Raw genomic sequence first — 14,528 nt, 5'->3', positions numbered from 1 at the left:
AAAAAAAAAAAAAAAAAAAAAAAAAAAAAAAAAATCAATTGTGTTTTCTCCATGCTGAAATGAGCCTAGGCTATCCAAAAAATGTCTGCCCAGGGAATGTGGGCTCACCTCCAATGACCCTCTCGATGGCTTGCTCAAAGTGCTTCTCCTGGACAGAAGGGCTAAGATGGCGGGCAGCAATCAGTGCTGCTTCGTTGCACACATTGGAAATATCAGCACCTGGGTCGGGAAAAGGAAGTAAAGTCAGTGTTTCTGGCTGCTGGAGTCCTACCAAAATCAACTTCATTAAATGAAAATCACAAGCAGCAGCCTTGTGAAGTTAAACTTCAGCAGAAAATGTAGTAGAAATTACTTCACCAGCCACTATAACTTTAGCTAAAGTTTCTGGTTAGTTATACAATTTTATTGATAAATAATCCATGTGTCATAAAGGAATATGCAATATTAGCTTTTAGTAACTTGGACAGTAACTTGAAAGACTCTACAATCACCTGAAACACAGATCTCTGGACATGGTGGTGGTTTGAATGAGAAGGGCCCCCATAGGCTTGTATGTTTGAACACCTGGTCCACAATGGGTAGAACCATTTGGGAAGGATTTAGGAGGTGTGGCTTTGTTGGAGGAGGTGTGTCACTGGGAGTTGGGATTGAGGTTTCAATACAGCCCACACCATTCCCCAATAGCTCTCTCTGCTTCCAACTGTGGTTTAAAATGTGAGCTCCTGGCTCTTTCCTGCTGCCGTGCCTTCACTCCACCATCAGGACTCTAACAGTCTAAAACCATATGCTCAATTAAATGCTCTGGTCATGGTGCTTTATCCAGCAATAGAAAGCAGCTAAGACAGCATGTGAGAATTGTCATGGTTGTGCCAACTGCTGTCATCTTAACTGTGGGAAGGAGCTGGGCACTAACATGCGTGTGCTCACTGGTCTCCATTCCTAGTTGGGGTATAACCAGCTCCCTCAAGCTCCAGTCATCGTGACTCCCCATCACAGTGGACTGAAACCTGGAACTCTGAGCCTTTTTGAAACCCACTCTCCCTTAGGTTACTTAGGTTCTGTATCAGAGCAAAGGAAAAGAAACTAAGACACCAGAGTTGTCAACTACGGCCCTGATCTAACACACCTTCCATCATCCGAGACATCTTGTGCCTTTATACTTAACTCCTATTCCGACGCCAATCAACTACTAGTCTCTTTTCACCTCTGTGGACTTGAATTTTCTGCATCTCTGCTGAAACCCCACACCCTCATGGGAAAAGGATTCATATAAGATGTGTCTTTTTAGGACTGGCTTCTTTCTTTGAGCATTTTTTTTAGACTTATCTACGCTGTAGTGTGTATCAGTACCTCATCCCTTTTTGTTAAATTTTACTTATTTTAAATGTGAAAGTATGTGTCTCAATATATGTAATATGCATCACATGTGTGCTTGGTGCTCAGGGAGATCGGAACTGGAGTAGTGGTTGTGAGTGACCATGTGGGTGCTGGGGACAAGCAACCCAGATCCTCTGCAAGAGCAAGTATTCCTATAATCTGAGCTATCTTCCTAGCCCCTAGGAGCTCATTCCTTTTTCAGCTGAAAATTGTTCTATAGTATATACCATAGACTGCCAATCTACTCATCCATTGCTGGAAACTTGACTGAGTTCATGTAGGAATGGGTCAGAGAGTTATTGGGGAGTGGCCAGTCTACCCTACTGTAGAAGTGTTGAATTCTCTTGCTGACTCCTCCAAAATGAAAATCCTCATAGGGAAATCTAAAGTCTGGGTAATAAGTGAACACCTGAACTCTGCAAGGGGTAAAAAAAAATGGAACAGGAAGGACACTCCAGGCAGAATACCAAGAAGGCCCGTCACATGTTAGCCTGGCAAGAACTTCTCACCACTACACCACAGACAAATGCATACTGTGTGTAAACATGCCTGGCCCAGGGCTGAGCAGGATGCTATAGGTAAGCAGAATGAGGACGCTCCACTGCCAAACGACCTATATGGCCGAAGACCATATAGAAGACCAGTAAACAGCTTGCTACAGTAACCATGAGGCAACTGACGTTTCCAAAGGGTTGCTAAGGAGAGGCAAACAGGGCAGAAAACCCATTCCATAGGTTCCCACCCATTGCTGGGGTTTACACCACTCTGGCAGGGAAACAAGAATCCTAGCCCAGAGATGAGGTTTTGAAAAAGGAAACGCCACATCCACTCCAGATGCGAGTGTGGTACAATTCATCTCTTCAGGGATCACCCTCAGACATGACTTTTACCTCTGTAGTAAAGACTTACGTCTAGCCGGGCGGTGGTCCGCCTAGAATCCCACACCTTTAATCCCAGCACTCGGGAGGCAGAGGCAGAGGCAGGCGGATCTCTCTGAGTTCGAGACCAGCCTGGTCTACAGAGCTAGTTCCAGGACAGGCTCCAAAACCACAGAGAAACCCTGTCTCGAAAAACCAAAAAAAAAAAAAAAAAAAAAAAGACTTACGTCTAAACAGAAATCCACAAACTCAAATGGGTACCAGTAGGTTTTAGGTTAAGAAGATCTGAAGCCTTTGAATGTTCCAGGAGGGTCAAAGTTCTGCACACCAGGGTGACTAGGACCAAATGAGCAGGTGTGACAATCACCAGTCACTACAGACCAATGGATGCACTTGTATGCACTTGGCCCCTGCTAAGATGAGCGGCTCAGAAACAAACACTTACCAGTGAAACCCGGAGTAAGAGCGGCTAGTTTCCTCGAAAGAGCATCTTTGGTGAGGCGTTCATCTAGCTTGAGAGGACGCAAGTGAACCTTGAAAATAGAGGACCTGCCTTTGATATCAGGGGGACCTAATAAAGAAAATGAGACAAACAAAATTACGTTCTCAGAGCTTTTGGGACATGTTTCCCTGAATCTACTTCACAAAACTTCCAGGACAATTAGCAGAACTCCCTGCCTGCAACAAGGTTGAAACAGTTAAAAAAGAAAGAAAGAAAGAAAGAGAGAGAGAGAGAGAGAGAGAGAGAGAGAGAGAGAGAGAGAGAGAGAGAGAGAAAAGGAAAGGGTACTTCTACTGGACAATGCCATATATCAAAACACCTTCTAAGCAGGGCAGTGGTGGCACACACCTTTAATCCCAGCACTTGCGAGGCAGAGACAGGCAAATCTCTGTGAGCTTGAGGTCAGCCTGATCTACAGACCGAGTTCTAAGACAGACTGCAAAGCTACACAGAGAAACCCTGTCTCGAAAAAACAAACAAAACAACAACAACAACAAAAAAAAAACCCACCTTCTTGGACTAGGTATGTAGCTCACTGGGTAGAGTTAGCATGAACAAGGCCCTGGGTTCAATCACCACTAACAAATAAACACACACACCCTACATGCACACACCTACCTTCTTAATCAATATTAAGTCTATTCCCCCAAGGCCATGTAACCCAACAGGCCTAAAGCATCATGGTTTTATAAAGTTGTATGAAAATAAAATCTGGAGAATAGAAATAGGCTATACTGGCCTTACCTGTATTCACTACAAGGGCATTTGGACAGCCAAACCCACATCTATTGTTCCCAAAATGTAGACTGTCAGAAAGAACCCAGTATCAGCATCTCCAAAAGCACAGCGAGTGAGTTACCCAAACCTTTAACCTCAGGGGCTGAGATCCAAACCCAAGTACCTACAGGACAGGCACTCACCAATGTAGATCTGGCGGTCAAACCGGCCAGGCCGCATCAGGGCTGGGTCAAGGATATCAGGGCGATTGGTGCCAGCTAGCACTACCACGTTAGTGGTAGAGTTGAAGCCTAAACACAAGATACGGTGGTTAACTTGAGGAAGGCCCAGGCAACAACAGAATCCCCATGCTCGCTGTACTTCCCTTCTGCTTGCCCCACATCCTGCTGTAAATGCCAAGAAACAGGCATGAGGCCTTGCCCAGCTGCCTAGGGGCCCAGGCTCGTCCCAGTCTAGGAAAGACAATATACAAAAGCCTGACCTCTGCTCTAAGCTCTCACTATTACCTTCTGTTCTGAATAAGGTACATTTCTACTGGTGGGAAAGCAGACCTCTTCTCAGCACAGGGAACCCTGGAATCTGAGACAAGGATGTGAGATAAGCCCAGAACATGCGGAGTCTCTGCACTTCTGGCTCCTGCTACTCTGACACCATCTTGCCAGGGCTCACTGCCTCCTTCTTCTACCCAAGTCCTTGTGGGCTTGAGGGATGATGCATCAAGCACAGCCAGGTGATGGCAAGCAAGGACCACTCATCCAAGGGAGCCCATGGGATAACGGTTAGGTGCGCACGTGTCTCTTTTCCTGTCAGTCCCTGCCATCATGCAGTGAGGAGCTCTATGTGAATAGAACACTGATTTCTCTCTCATATTTGCTTGTGAGCATTCTTTTTGAAAATCAGAACACATCAGCCAGACACAGTAGTGCATGCCTGTAATCCCAGCACTCAGGAGATGAGGGCGGGAAGAACCAGAGCTCTAAGTCAGGCTAAACACAGTGAGAGAGAAGAAAATACACATTCCTGTGGAAACTGAGTCCCCGCAGACCTGCCACAATGTGCGCTCACCATCCATCTCCACCAGCATCTGGTTTAAAGTGTTCTCCTGCTCACTCTGGCCTCCCAGGTGACCACGACCTCGCTTCCTGCCAATTGCATCAATCTCATCAATGAATAAAATACAAGGAGCATTTTTCCGGGCCATTGCAAACATGTCACGAACCTGCAAAAAGAAGCCAGACCCTATTTGTTACTTACATTCCTATCACACAGAAGAATGGTTCACTCTTAGCTCCCTCTTTGAGACATCGGTACCTCCCTTGTGGTACACACAGAGCCGATAGCTACACAAGATAACCAATCCTGGACAAGAAGTGTGCTGGCACCTTCTACAGTTGCTTATCCGGCCACTTACCCGTGCTGGCCCAACACCAACGAACATTTCCAGGAACTCTGACCCATTCACAGTGATGAAGGGCACATTGGCCTCCCCAGCAGTTGCTTTTGCAAGAAGTGTTTTGCCAGTACCAGGTGGACCAGTAAGCATTGCTCCCTGCAAGAGAAAGGGACACCTAGTTCTCCAGAAGGACAAACAGTACACTGGGAACAGCCCAGTTTCTACTTAGATCTAAAAAAGAAGTTTCCTAACAAACACATAAAGCAACTTTTAGAACAAGAGTCTCATCAAATCTACCACTTTTAGAGCCTAAGATTTCTAGAAAATATTTTCTCCTTAAAAAAAAAAAATTAACGCACATGATTAGAGAAATGGCTCAGAAGAGGTGAGGTACCATGAACGCACAAAGATCTAAGTTCAATTTCTGTAGCCAATATAAAAGACCAGGCACAAAGAAAACCACACTTGTAATCATAGTATTAGGAGGGCAGAAACATGCTGATTCCCATGAGCTCACTAGCCAATAAGCCTTGCCTACTCACAAGCTACAGACCAATGGAAAACATATCTCAAAACACAAGGCGGAGGACTCCTGAGCAATGACGCCTACCACCTTCCCACCCACACACATACCTGCATGTTCACACATGAATACATACGTATAACACACAATTAACACACTCACTGTAGTTTACACACAGCTACATCTAAGAAGGAAACTCCCAGAACCAGATCCTCACATGGAGAAGCTGTCTTCCACTGGCTCAAAGGATCAGAATGCTTTTCTTTTTTCTTTTCTTCTCTGGGTTTGTTTGTTTGTTTGTTTTGGTTTTGGTTTTTGTTTTTTGAGACAGGGTTTCTCTGTGTAGCCCAGGCTGTCCTGGAAGTCACTCTGTAGACCAGGCTGGCCTCAAACTCAGTGAGATCTGCCTGCCTCTGCCTCCTGAGTGCTGGGATTAAGGGCGTGTGTCACCACCTCCTAACTCAGAGTGCTTTCCTTGCTGATTACTGACAAAGTGCTCCCTAAAACAGCAGTACCAATCTGCATAGCCGCCCAGGAGGTGTCCAGCTTCACAGCCTTTCTGGTTTGAAGCGTGGACACAACTCATTTTGGGGGCTCCATCAGTTGTTCAGGCCAGGCACCTGAGAACCTGAGTGTGATCCCCAGAATTCATGTAAAGTCAGGCACAACAGCAGTGCTCCTACATAAGGGAGTAGACAGAGACAGGAGAATCCCCAGAAACCGTAGCTGGGATACACAGCAGCAAACAGCAAGCATCCTGTCTCAAACAAGGTGGAACGTGAGATGCCCTATGACCTGCACACCTGCTGTGGTGCAGCACACTGCTGCTCAGTGCTTTGTCACCAGAAGAGTCTTCAGGAAGAGGGAACCTCAACTGAGAAAATGCTTCCATTAGACTGGCCCGCAGACAAGTTTGTGGAGTATGTCCTTGATTGACAATTGGTATGGGAGGGCCTAGTCCACTGTGGGTGGTGCTACCTCTGGGCAAACAGTCCCAGGTTATATAAAGAAGCAGGCTGAGTAAGGCATGGGGAGTAAGTCAGTAAGCAGCACTCCTCCATGGCTTCTACTTCCAGGTACCTGCCGGGCTCGAGCTCTGCCCTGACATCCTTCATTAACTGTTACTTGGAGTCCAAGATGAAATAAACTCTTTCCTTCCCCAGGATGCTTTAGGTTGCATGTTCATCACAGCAATAGAATCTAAACTAAGACACGTAGATGCCTATACTCACACGTACGAGCAGATATTTGGAGAAGAAAAAAGATTAACAATTCACATCTTTATAATACACCTTCGTTATAATTTTATGAACTATTATGCCTGAAAATTAAAATGATTTTTCAAAAAAGTTATTATATTTATTTATGTTAGGAGGTGGGGTTGGCAGACATGAGGACGCCAGAGAACAACTTGTAAGAGCCAGTTCTCTCCTTCCACCCTGTAAAAGTGGCAGTGGGCACAGGGAATAGACCTCGGGCTGTTTCCGGGTGGTGGTGGGTCACACCTTCAATTCCAGCCGCGAGGGAGGGCAGAGGTGGATTGATCTCTGAGAGTTCAAGGTCAATCTGGTCAACAACAGAGCTAGTTCCAGGACAGACAGGGCTACACAGAGAATCCTGCCTGGGGGGGAAGGGGTCAGGCTGTCAGGTTTGGTGGCACAGTTCCTTCACCACAGAGCCACCACACCCAAGTTAATGTATGTGTTTTTCACTGCACACATGTGGAGGCCAAAGGACAACTCACAGAGGGTGGCTCACTCTTTTCACCTATATATGAATCCCAGGGACCAAACCTGCTCCCCAGGCTTAGGGGTAGGTACATGCCTTTACCAGCAGAGCCCTTGAAAAAGATCTAATACCCTGTTTCTGTTGGGCACAGTGGCACATGCCTTTAATGTCAGCATTTGGGAGGCAGAGGCAGGCAGCTCTCAGCCTGCTCTACAAAGTGAGTCTCAGGCCAGCTAGGGCTACATAGTGAGACCCTGTCCCAACAACAAATCTTGTATCTAGAGCTCAGAGTGTGGACTGCCATCAGGTCATTGCAGATGAGAGCATAACACTAAAAACAAACAACAGATGTGGGGTTTTTGAGACAGTGTCTCTCAGTCACAGCACAGGCTGGCCATGAACTCACGATGTGGCCTAGACTAGCTTTGAACCCTCCCGAGTCCTCCTACTTCGGCCAACCAAGTGCTAGACAGGCTGAGCCATCTGAGGCCTTTTAATGCCCTGCACCACAGATGCTGTCTCCATCCTCACTGTGTGAGCGGCAGAAACACACACCACAGCAATCCGTACTTCACCTTGCAGCCTAGAGTGCATCACTGTTTCCTAAAACCGGTACCTTTGGGATTTTGGCTCCTAAGTCCTGATATTGCTTTGGGTTCTTCAGGAAATTCACAAATTCCATAATTTCCAACTTGGCTTCTTCACAGCCAGCCACATCGGTGAACTTCACATCAATGTTGTTTTTTAAGATCTTGGCTGTTGTTTCACCAACACTGAAGAGGCCTCCTCCTCGCCCGCCACGACCAGTCCCCATTGGACCCCTCCTCATAGCATAGAGGAGGATGCTAACCAGGACCAGGGTGGGCACCAGGCTTCGGAGAAGAGAGCTGCAAAAATCCAAGAAAATAATTTGTTACATTCGCTTAAGAAAAAGGTCAGAGCCGGGCGATGGTGGTGCACACCTTTAATCCCAGCACCCAGGAGGCAGAGGCAGGTGGATCTCTGCGAGTTCAAGACCAGCCTGGTCTACAGAGCTAGTTCCAGGACAGGCTCCAAAGCCACAAAGAAACCCTGTCTCGAAAAACCAAAAAAAAAAAAAAGAAAAAGGTCAGAAGTTCCACTGTCACCCAAGAAGAGCAAATCGCTCTAAAACTTTCGCTGTACGAAAAGGGGCCGTTTCTAGAATGTCCCGAAGTCAAGTCCTAATGACACTGAATCTGCCCTGACCCACCCAGCACAGGGCTTGGATTCTGACCAAATAGGTCTGGCAGAACCTTAGCTATAACTTTCCTCAGAAGACTCTGGTTCAGTAAAGATATCAATACCCAATGTGTTTATCTTTCCTACATATTTTTTAGAGGCCCGACATTCTCTTTGCAATAAACAGACTCAAGCCAGTGCCATGGTGTATACTCGGAAGGTTGAGACAGGAGTTGAGACTTGGATGGCTAAAAGTTTGAGGCCATCTCAAAAAAAAAAAATTAGAAAATTAAAAAATATCAAATATTCCTTTAGTATTGATAGTGTAAGCATTAGCAGATGCCTATAATATGTTTTAAAAAAATAAACACACCCCAAAATAGGTTAAGCACTGAATTTTTGTTTTGTTTTAATAATCAGATGTCCTAGGTCTATTATACAGAGAAACCCTGTCTCAAACAAACAGACAAACAAACAAAGATTCAGATGTCCTGCATTAGTCTCCAAGGACCTCCGCAGCCCTAGGACTCACCCATCACTCTCTGTAGTATAGACTACCGCAGCCTGGTTGGTGGGCTCAATCCCCAGCTCCCACTGAGCAGACTCGAGGTTCCTCTCAAAGGTGTCAACACTGCCAATGTTAAACCACACGAACTTCTGCAGAGACCAAGAGGAAGCTTAGGTTTACTGTGTGTCCCACAAAGAACCGCCGACACACTCACCCACATCTGTGTTCCACAGGACAGCCCCTCCCCCTGGCTCTGACAGACAGACATGGACAATCCCTTCCTGAAGGAGGCAAACAGCAGCTCATTCGGTTCCGGCACAAACTTCAGGGTTTTAAGTTCTGGACAAAGTATGAAATGTTGCAACAATAACCAAAGTCTCCCTTCATCTTTTTATTCTTTTTTTTAACAAATTTTGGCAAGTAGGGTTTTTTTTTAATATTTATTTATTTATTATGTATACAATATTCTGTCTGTATGCCTGAAGGCCAGAAGAGGGCGCGAGACCTCTTTACAGATGGTTGTGAGCCACCATGTGGTTGCTGGGAATTGAACTCAGGACCTTTGGAAGAGCAGGCAATGCTCTTAACCACTGAGCCATCTCTCCAGCCCCCTTGGCAAGTAGTTTTTACATATTACTTGACAAAAATTATTTATAGTACTCTTAAAGGTTTCCTGTATTAGCCATTATCAATTTAAGACAATGAGAGAAACCATATTATTAAAAAAAATTTTTAAATTATTTTTATCTTTTGTTGCTGGGCAGTAGTGGCGCATGCCTTTAATCGGGAAGTAGAAGCAGGCAAATTTCTGTGAGTGTAAGGCCAGCCAGGTCTACTGAGTGAGTTCCAGGATAGCCAGAGTTGTTACACAGAAAAACCCTGTCTCAAAAGACCAAAGGAATTAAAATAAAATAAAAATAAATTATTTTTTGTGAATAGGCATTTGCCCACGTCTGTGTGCTATATGCAAGCCTAGTGGGGGCTGGAAGGCGGGAAGAGAGCAACAGACTCCTCAGAACTGGAGTTAGGAATGCTTCTGAGCCTCCACACGGGTGTTTGAAATCAACCCGCGTCCTCGAGAAGCCATCTTTCCAGCCCAAACCATTATATGTAACATGCACTGCTGGACATCGGGGAAGGTATTTTACTGAATAGACAACTACAGATTACTATTCTTAAAATGGTAAACCAAGGACTGGGGAGAAGACTCAGAGTAAGAACATGAACTGCTCCTGCAGGGGACCAAAGTTGGTTCCCAGCTCTCAAGTCAGGAGGTTCCTAACTCCAAGGGGGTCTAATACCTGTATTCACATGCTCATACCCATACACACAATCTAAAACGATGAAAATCAAAAAAAGTGATCTGGTGTGGTGACACACGCCTTTAATCCCAGCACTTGGGAAACAGGCAGGCAGAGCTACGAGTTCTAGGCCAGCCTGGTCTACAGAGTGAGTTCCAGAATATTCAGTGAGACTGTCTCAAAAAACAAATACACAAAGAAAAGATATGGGGACGCTTGACCTTACATTGACCCCTCACCTCGGTCGTAGTCCCAGGGACAGGAATAACACGCACAAATTGCTTGTTCACAACCTCCAGCCTATCCACCTGGGAAAAAGAGAAAAGCAGTCGTAACAGCTGAGGCAGTAAGGACATTCAAGCCAACCACGAGCAGTGTAGTCACGGGCACACCCACATCCTAAGGACAACATGTCCTCCCCTACCAGCTGCAGCCCAGTCTAATTAAGCTTTAGTTTCTTGCTCTCTTGGATCTATAAGCTTGGGGCATGAATCTATCTCATTTTAATAAAGAACTCAAGGGCTGGAGAGGTGGCTCAGCGGTTAAGAGCACCAGCTGCTCTTCCAGAGGTCCTGAGTTCAATTCCCAGCAACCACATGGTGGCTCACAGCCATCTGTAATGAGATCTGGCGCCCTCTTCTGGCCTACCAGCATACATGGAAGGAATGTTGTATACATAATAAATAAATAAATCTTAAAAAAAAAAAAAAAAGCCAGGCGGTGGTGGCACATGCCTTTAATCCCAGCACTTGTTGAGGCAGAGGCAGGCGGATCTCTGTGAGTTCGAGACCAGCCTGGTCTACAAGAGCTAGTTCCAGGACAGGCTCCAAAACCACAGAGAAACCCTGTCTCGAAAAACCAAAAAAAAAATAAAAATAAAAAAAAATAAAGAACTCAACAAGTCTCTCGAAATTGAACTCCACACTAGATTATCTTAAAACCCTAAATATGGGCTGGAGAGATGGCTCAGAGGTTAAGGGCACTGACTGTTCTTCCAGAGGTTCTGAGTTCAATTCCCAGCAACCACATGGTGGCTCACAACCATCTGTAATAAGATTTGGTGCCCTCTTCTGGCCTGTAGGGATATGTGCAGGAAGAACCCTGTATACCTACTAAATAAATCTTTAAAAAAAAAAAACCTAAATATAATACAAGTCAGCCTTATACTGACAAGAGAGTACAATCTCTGTTGGAACACGATGTGTATGAATTTGGATGAACATGCCACCATGTGTGGGCATGAAGACAGCTTCGGGGGCCAGTGCTCCCCTCCACCCTCCACACGTTCTAGGCAGTGTCCTTGCTTTTCCAATGCATGTTCCAGGCTACCTGACCCACAAGCTCCCAGGGGTTCTCTCCACTTCCCATCTCCCCACAGGTGCACAAAGATCACAGACATCCTTGCTGTGCATCCAGCTTTTCTGTGGGTTCTGGGGATTTGAACTGAAATCCTCACTTGTGCAGCGAGTGTCTGCACCCACCAAGTCATCTCTCATACACGATACAATACAGTCTTGAGTACAGATCTGATTCAGAAACATTTGTCCACCACAAAAAAAAAAAACAATGTCAATAAGAACAACAGCAGTCCCAGAGGCTCATGCGCTACCAGCAGCTGCACAATAGACTGATATATGCCTCTAAGAAACAGAAAAAGGGAAAAGAAAATAAATAGGCACTCCTATAATCCAGTACTCAAAAAAACAGGAGCATTGCTGCAAATTCAAGGCCAGATTGGGCAGCAGAGGGCAATCTAGTCTCAAAAACAAAAACCAGAAATGAAACCTCAACTTGATACAATTCACTGTGTAAATATGATGACACAGTATTGTTCTTCTTGGTCAATTTGTTTGTAAAGTTTGTTTTTATTTATGTGTACACGTCTGTGTGTCTGCCACATGGGTACGGGTGCCCACATAGGCCATCAGACATCCCAGTGAGACACCAGCACATGCACAGATGGCAGGTCCAAAGGGAGAGGAGAGCTGCAGCAGCTGTCCCCACTACTCTTAGGGGAGCCACCAAGAACCTCTCACAAGATAGGGTCTCACGGCCTGGGGAGATGGCTCAGCAATTAAGAGTATTGCCTGCTCTTCTAGAGGTCCTGAGTTCAATTCCCAGCAACCACATAGTGGCTCACAACCATCTGTAATGAGGTCTGGCCTGCAGGCATACATGAACACAGAATATTATATAGATAATAAATGAATAAATATTTTCTAAATAAAAGATAGGGTCTCACAAGTTCAGGGCTAACCAGCAAGGGCCAGGGGTACAGTGAAGGAGAAAAAAAAAGTTTTGAATCAGACATGAGACTGAAATTCAAAGACTGATGGATAGAGCCAAATTTCAAAAGACAAGCTAATTTTTTGTCTTTTTGAGATTGCCAGGACATGGTATTAAGGCAGCTTCCACCTGACCAGAAAGTGGGCCCGACCCTGTTCTGCTGGAGCTGTTCCTGTGCCCAGCTGGGTTGCTCAGCACGCAGCACACAGTAGCCTGACTCTCAGCTCCTTCAGGGTACTGTGAACCCCCTGAATAGCACCCTCTTTCCCCAGAGACAGTCTAGAGATCTCCTTACCAGACCTCTGGCGAGGTAATACTGCACAAAGTGCTTCCAGGTGATCTCTTTTCCAGGATCTCGAAAATAGAAATATAAAAATCCCACAGCCACGCCTGCCCCCAGAACAGCCAGACTCCGGAAATCCTTGTCATCCCATGGAAACTCCCCCTACAGAAGAAAAGACAACACATTTTCTAGTTAGGTGACAAATCAGGTGGCTTCATGTTTGGCTTAAAATTTTTCTGTTTCATCTTTTTTTACAGGCATGTGTGTGTCCCCGGGAAAAGGGATGCTCATGGCCAGGAGAGGTAGTTTGGTTGCACAGAACTACAGCTCCAGGCAGTTGTAAGCCAAACGGGGACCCTCTGACACCATGAAAACGACCATTTCTTTATGAAAATGGAAATTTCTCTTTTCAGTATGTAGCCCTGACTGGCCTAGGACTCTCTATAAAGACCAGTCCAGCCTCAGTGTCACAGAGCTCTGCCTGCCTCTGCCTCTGGAGTATTAGGATTGAAGGCCTGGAAGAAGAGTCTCTCTTACCTTGGATTCTAAGTCTTGACACACATTTTTAAAAATTTCTTAGACTCTTTGAACTGTCTAGGTCCCTTAAAAATCCACCCTGGAAATCAATACCAACAGTGAAAGCATTGAAGAGGTGGGACCTTCAGGAGATGATGAGGTCATGTGGGGCCCGTCTCCATGTATGGAATTTGTGTGGTAACACAATTAATTAAAGGGTGGATTTTGTTCCTTCTTGTCATATAAGGATACAGTGTTGCTCCTCTACGGACTGAGCAGCATACAAGACACCATGAGTGGAGACCCAAAGCCTCTACAAGTACTGGGCACACCAGCACTCTAACCACACGCTGTCCAGCCTCTTCAACTGCGAATAAACACACACTAGTTACAAATTACACAGTCGAAGTTGTAATTCCAACACTCAGAGGCAGAGACAGGAAGTTCACCACAAGCCTAGGCTACACAGTGAGTTCTAGGCCAGCCAAGGTTACATAGGAGACCCTGTCTCAAAACAGTGAAAACAAAAAAAAATAAATAAATAAATAAATCAACCTATCCAGTGATTTTTTTTCCAAGAGCAGGAATAAAATAAGAAAAAGACCACAGAAAGCCTTAGCTCTGTAGCAACCACACCCTTGACAAGTGACAGCACGTCTGGCCTTGGTCTTTAGATACACACAAACCTTCTGCATCCGCTTCCACCAGGCAAAGCCATCTTGCTTCCCTCCTCTCTTGCCTCCATCTCCTCCAGGCCCAGTGTTCTTTGGTTCTACAGTTTCTGAGATTTAAAAAAAAAAAGAAGAAAAAAGAAAGAAAAGAAAAAGAAAGAAAAGTCTTATATTACAACAGAAAAGAAGTATATATAATTTTCCAGAGAAGAATTCAAAACACAGAAAAGGAGTTAGGGCGGTAGCTCAGTCAGTTATGTGCCGGCTGTGTAACCATGAGAGTCCGAGTTCAAGTCTCCGGCACCCACGTTAAAAGACAGGCACAGTGACATGCGTTCCTGCAGACTCGGTGCTACAGCAGCAGAGGCAGGAAGATCCCTGAGGGTCTGGTAAGCCGGTCTAGTCCGCCTAGCAAGTTTCAGTTCAGAAGAGAGCCTGCTTCAAAAACTAAGGTGGAGGGAGGGCTAGTGAGATGGTTCATTTGCCACCAAGCATGAGAACCTGAGTTCCATCCCTGAAGTACAAGTGATGGATGGAAAGAACTAAGGCTTACAAGTGTCCTTTCACCTCCACGTGTGCTCAGTAGTGTGTGTGTGTGTGTGTGTGTGTGTGTGTGTGTGTGTG

General features: G+C 45.5%; 1 protein-coding gene across 2 annotated transcripts in view; it reads right to left on the bottom strand.

Annotated features, from left to right (window-relative positions):
* LOC101991513 (AFG3-like protein 1) overlaps positions 1 to 14,528 on the bottom strand; it is a 24,095-nt gene that overhangs the window by 3,528 nt on the left and 6,039 nt on the right. For both annotated transcript variants that reach the window (XM_013354360.2, XM_013354364.2), the window contains exons 4-13: positions 13,920 to 14,014; positions 12,730 to 12,879; positions 10,388 to 10,456; positions 8,872 to 8,996; positions 7,756 to 8,026; positions 4,907 to 5,044; positions 4,561 to 4,714; positions 3,678 to 3,785; positions 2,701 to 2,826; positions 109 to 219 (exon numbers count right to left, since the gene is read on the bottom strand). In XM_013354360.2, coding sequence (XP_013209814.1) covers positions 109 to 219; positions 2,701 to 2,826; positions 3,678 to 3,785; positions 4,561 to 4,714; positions 4,907 to 5,044; positions 7,756 to 8,026; positions 8,872 to 8,996; positions 10,388 to 10,456; positions 12,730 to 12,879; positions 13,920 to 14,014 — 1,347 coding nt within the window. The remainder of the gene's footprint in view (positions 1 to 108; positions 220 to 2,700; positions 2,827 to 3,677; positions 3,786 to 4,560; positions 4,715 to 4,906; positions 5,045 to 7,755; positions 8,027 to 8,871; positions 8,997 to 10,387; positions 10,457 to 12,729; positions 12,880 to 13,919; positions 14,015 to 14,528) is intronic.

This window comes from Microtus ochrogaster, chromosome 4, assembly GCF_000317375.1.
Source record: "Microtus ochrogaster isolate Prairie Vole_2 chromosome 4, MicOch1.0, whole genome shotgun sequence".
Lineage (NCBI taxonomy): Eukaryota > Metazoa > Chordata > Mammalia > Rodentia > Cricetidae > Microtus > Microtus ochrogaster.
Note: the sequence above shows the minus strand (reverse complement) of the source record. Positions and strands in the feature narration are given on the sequence as shown.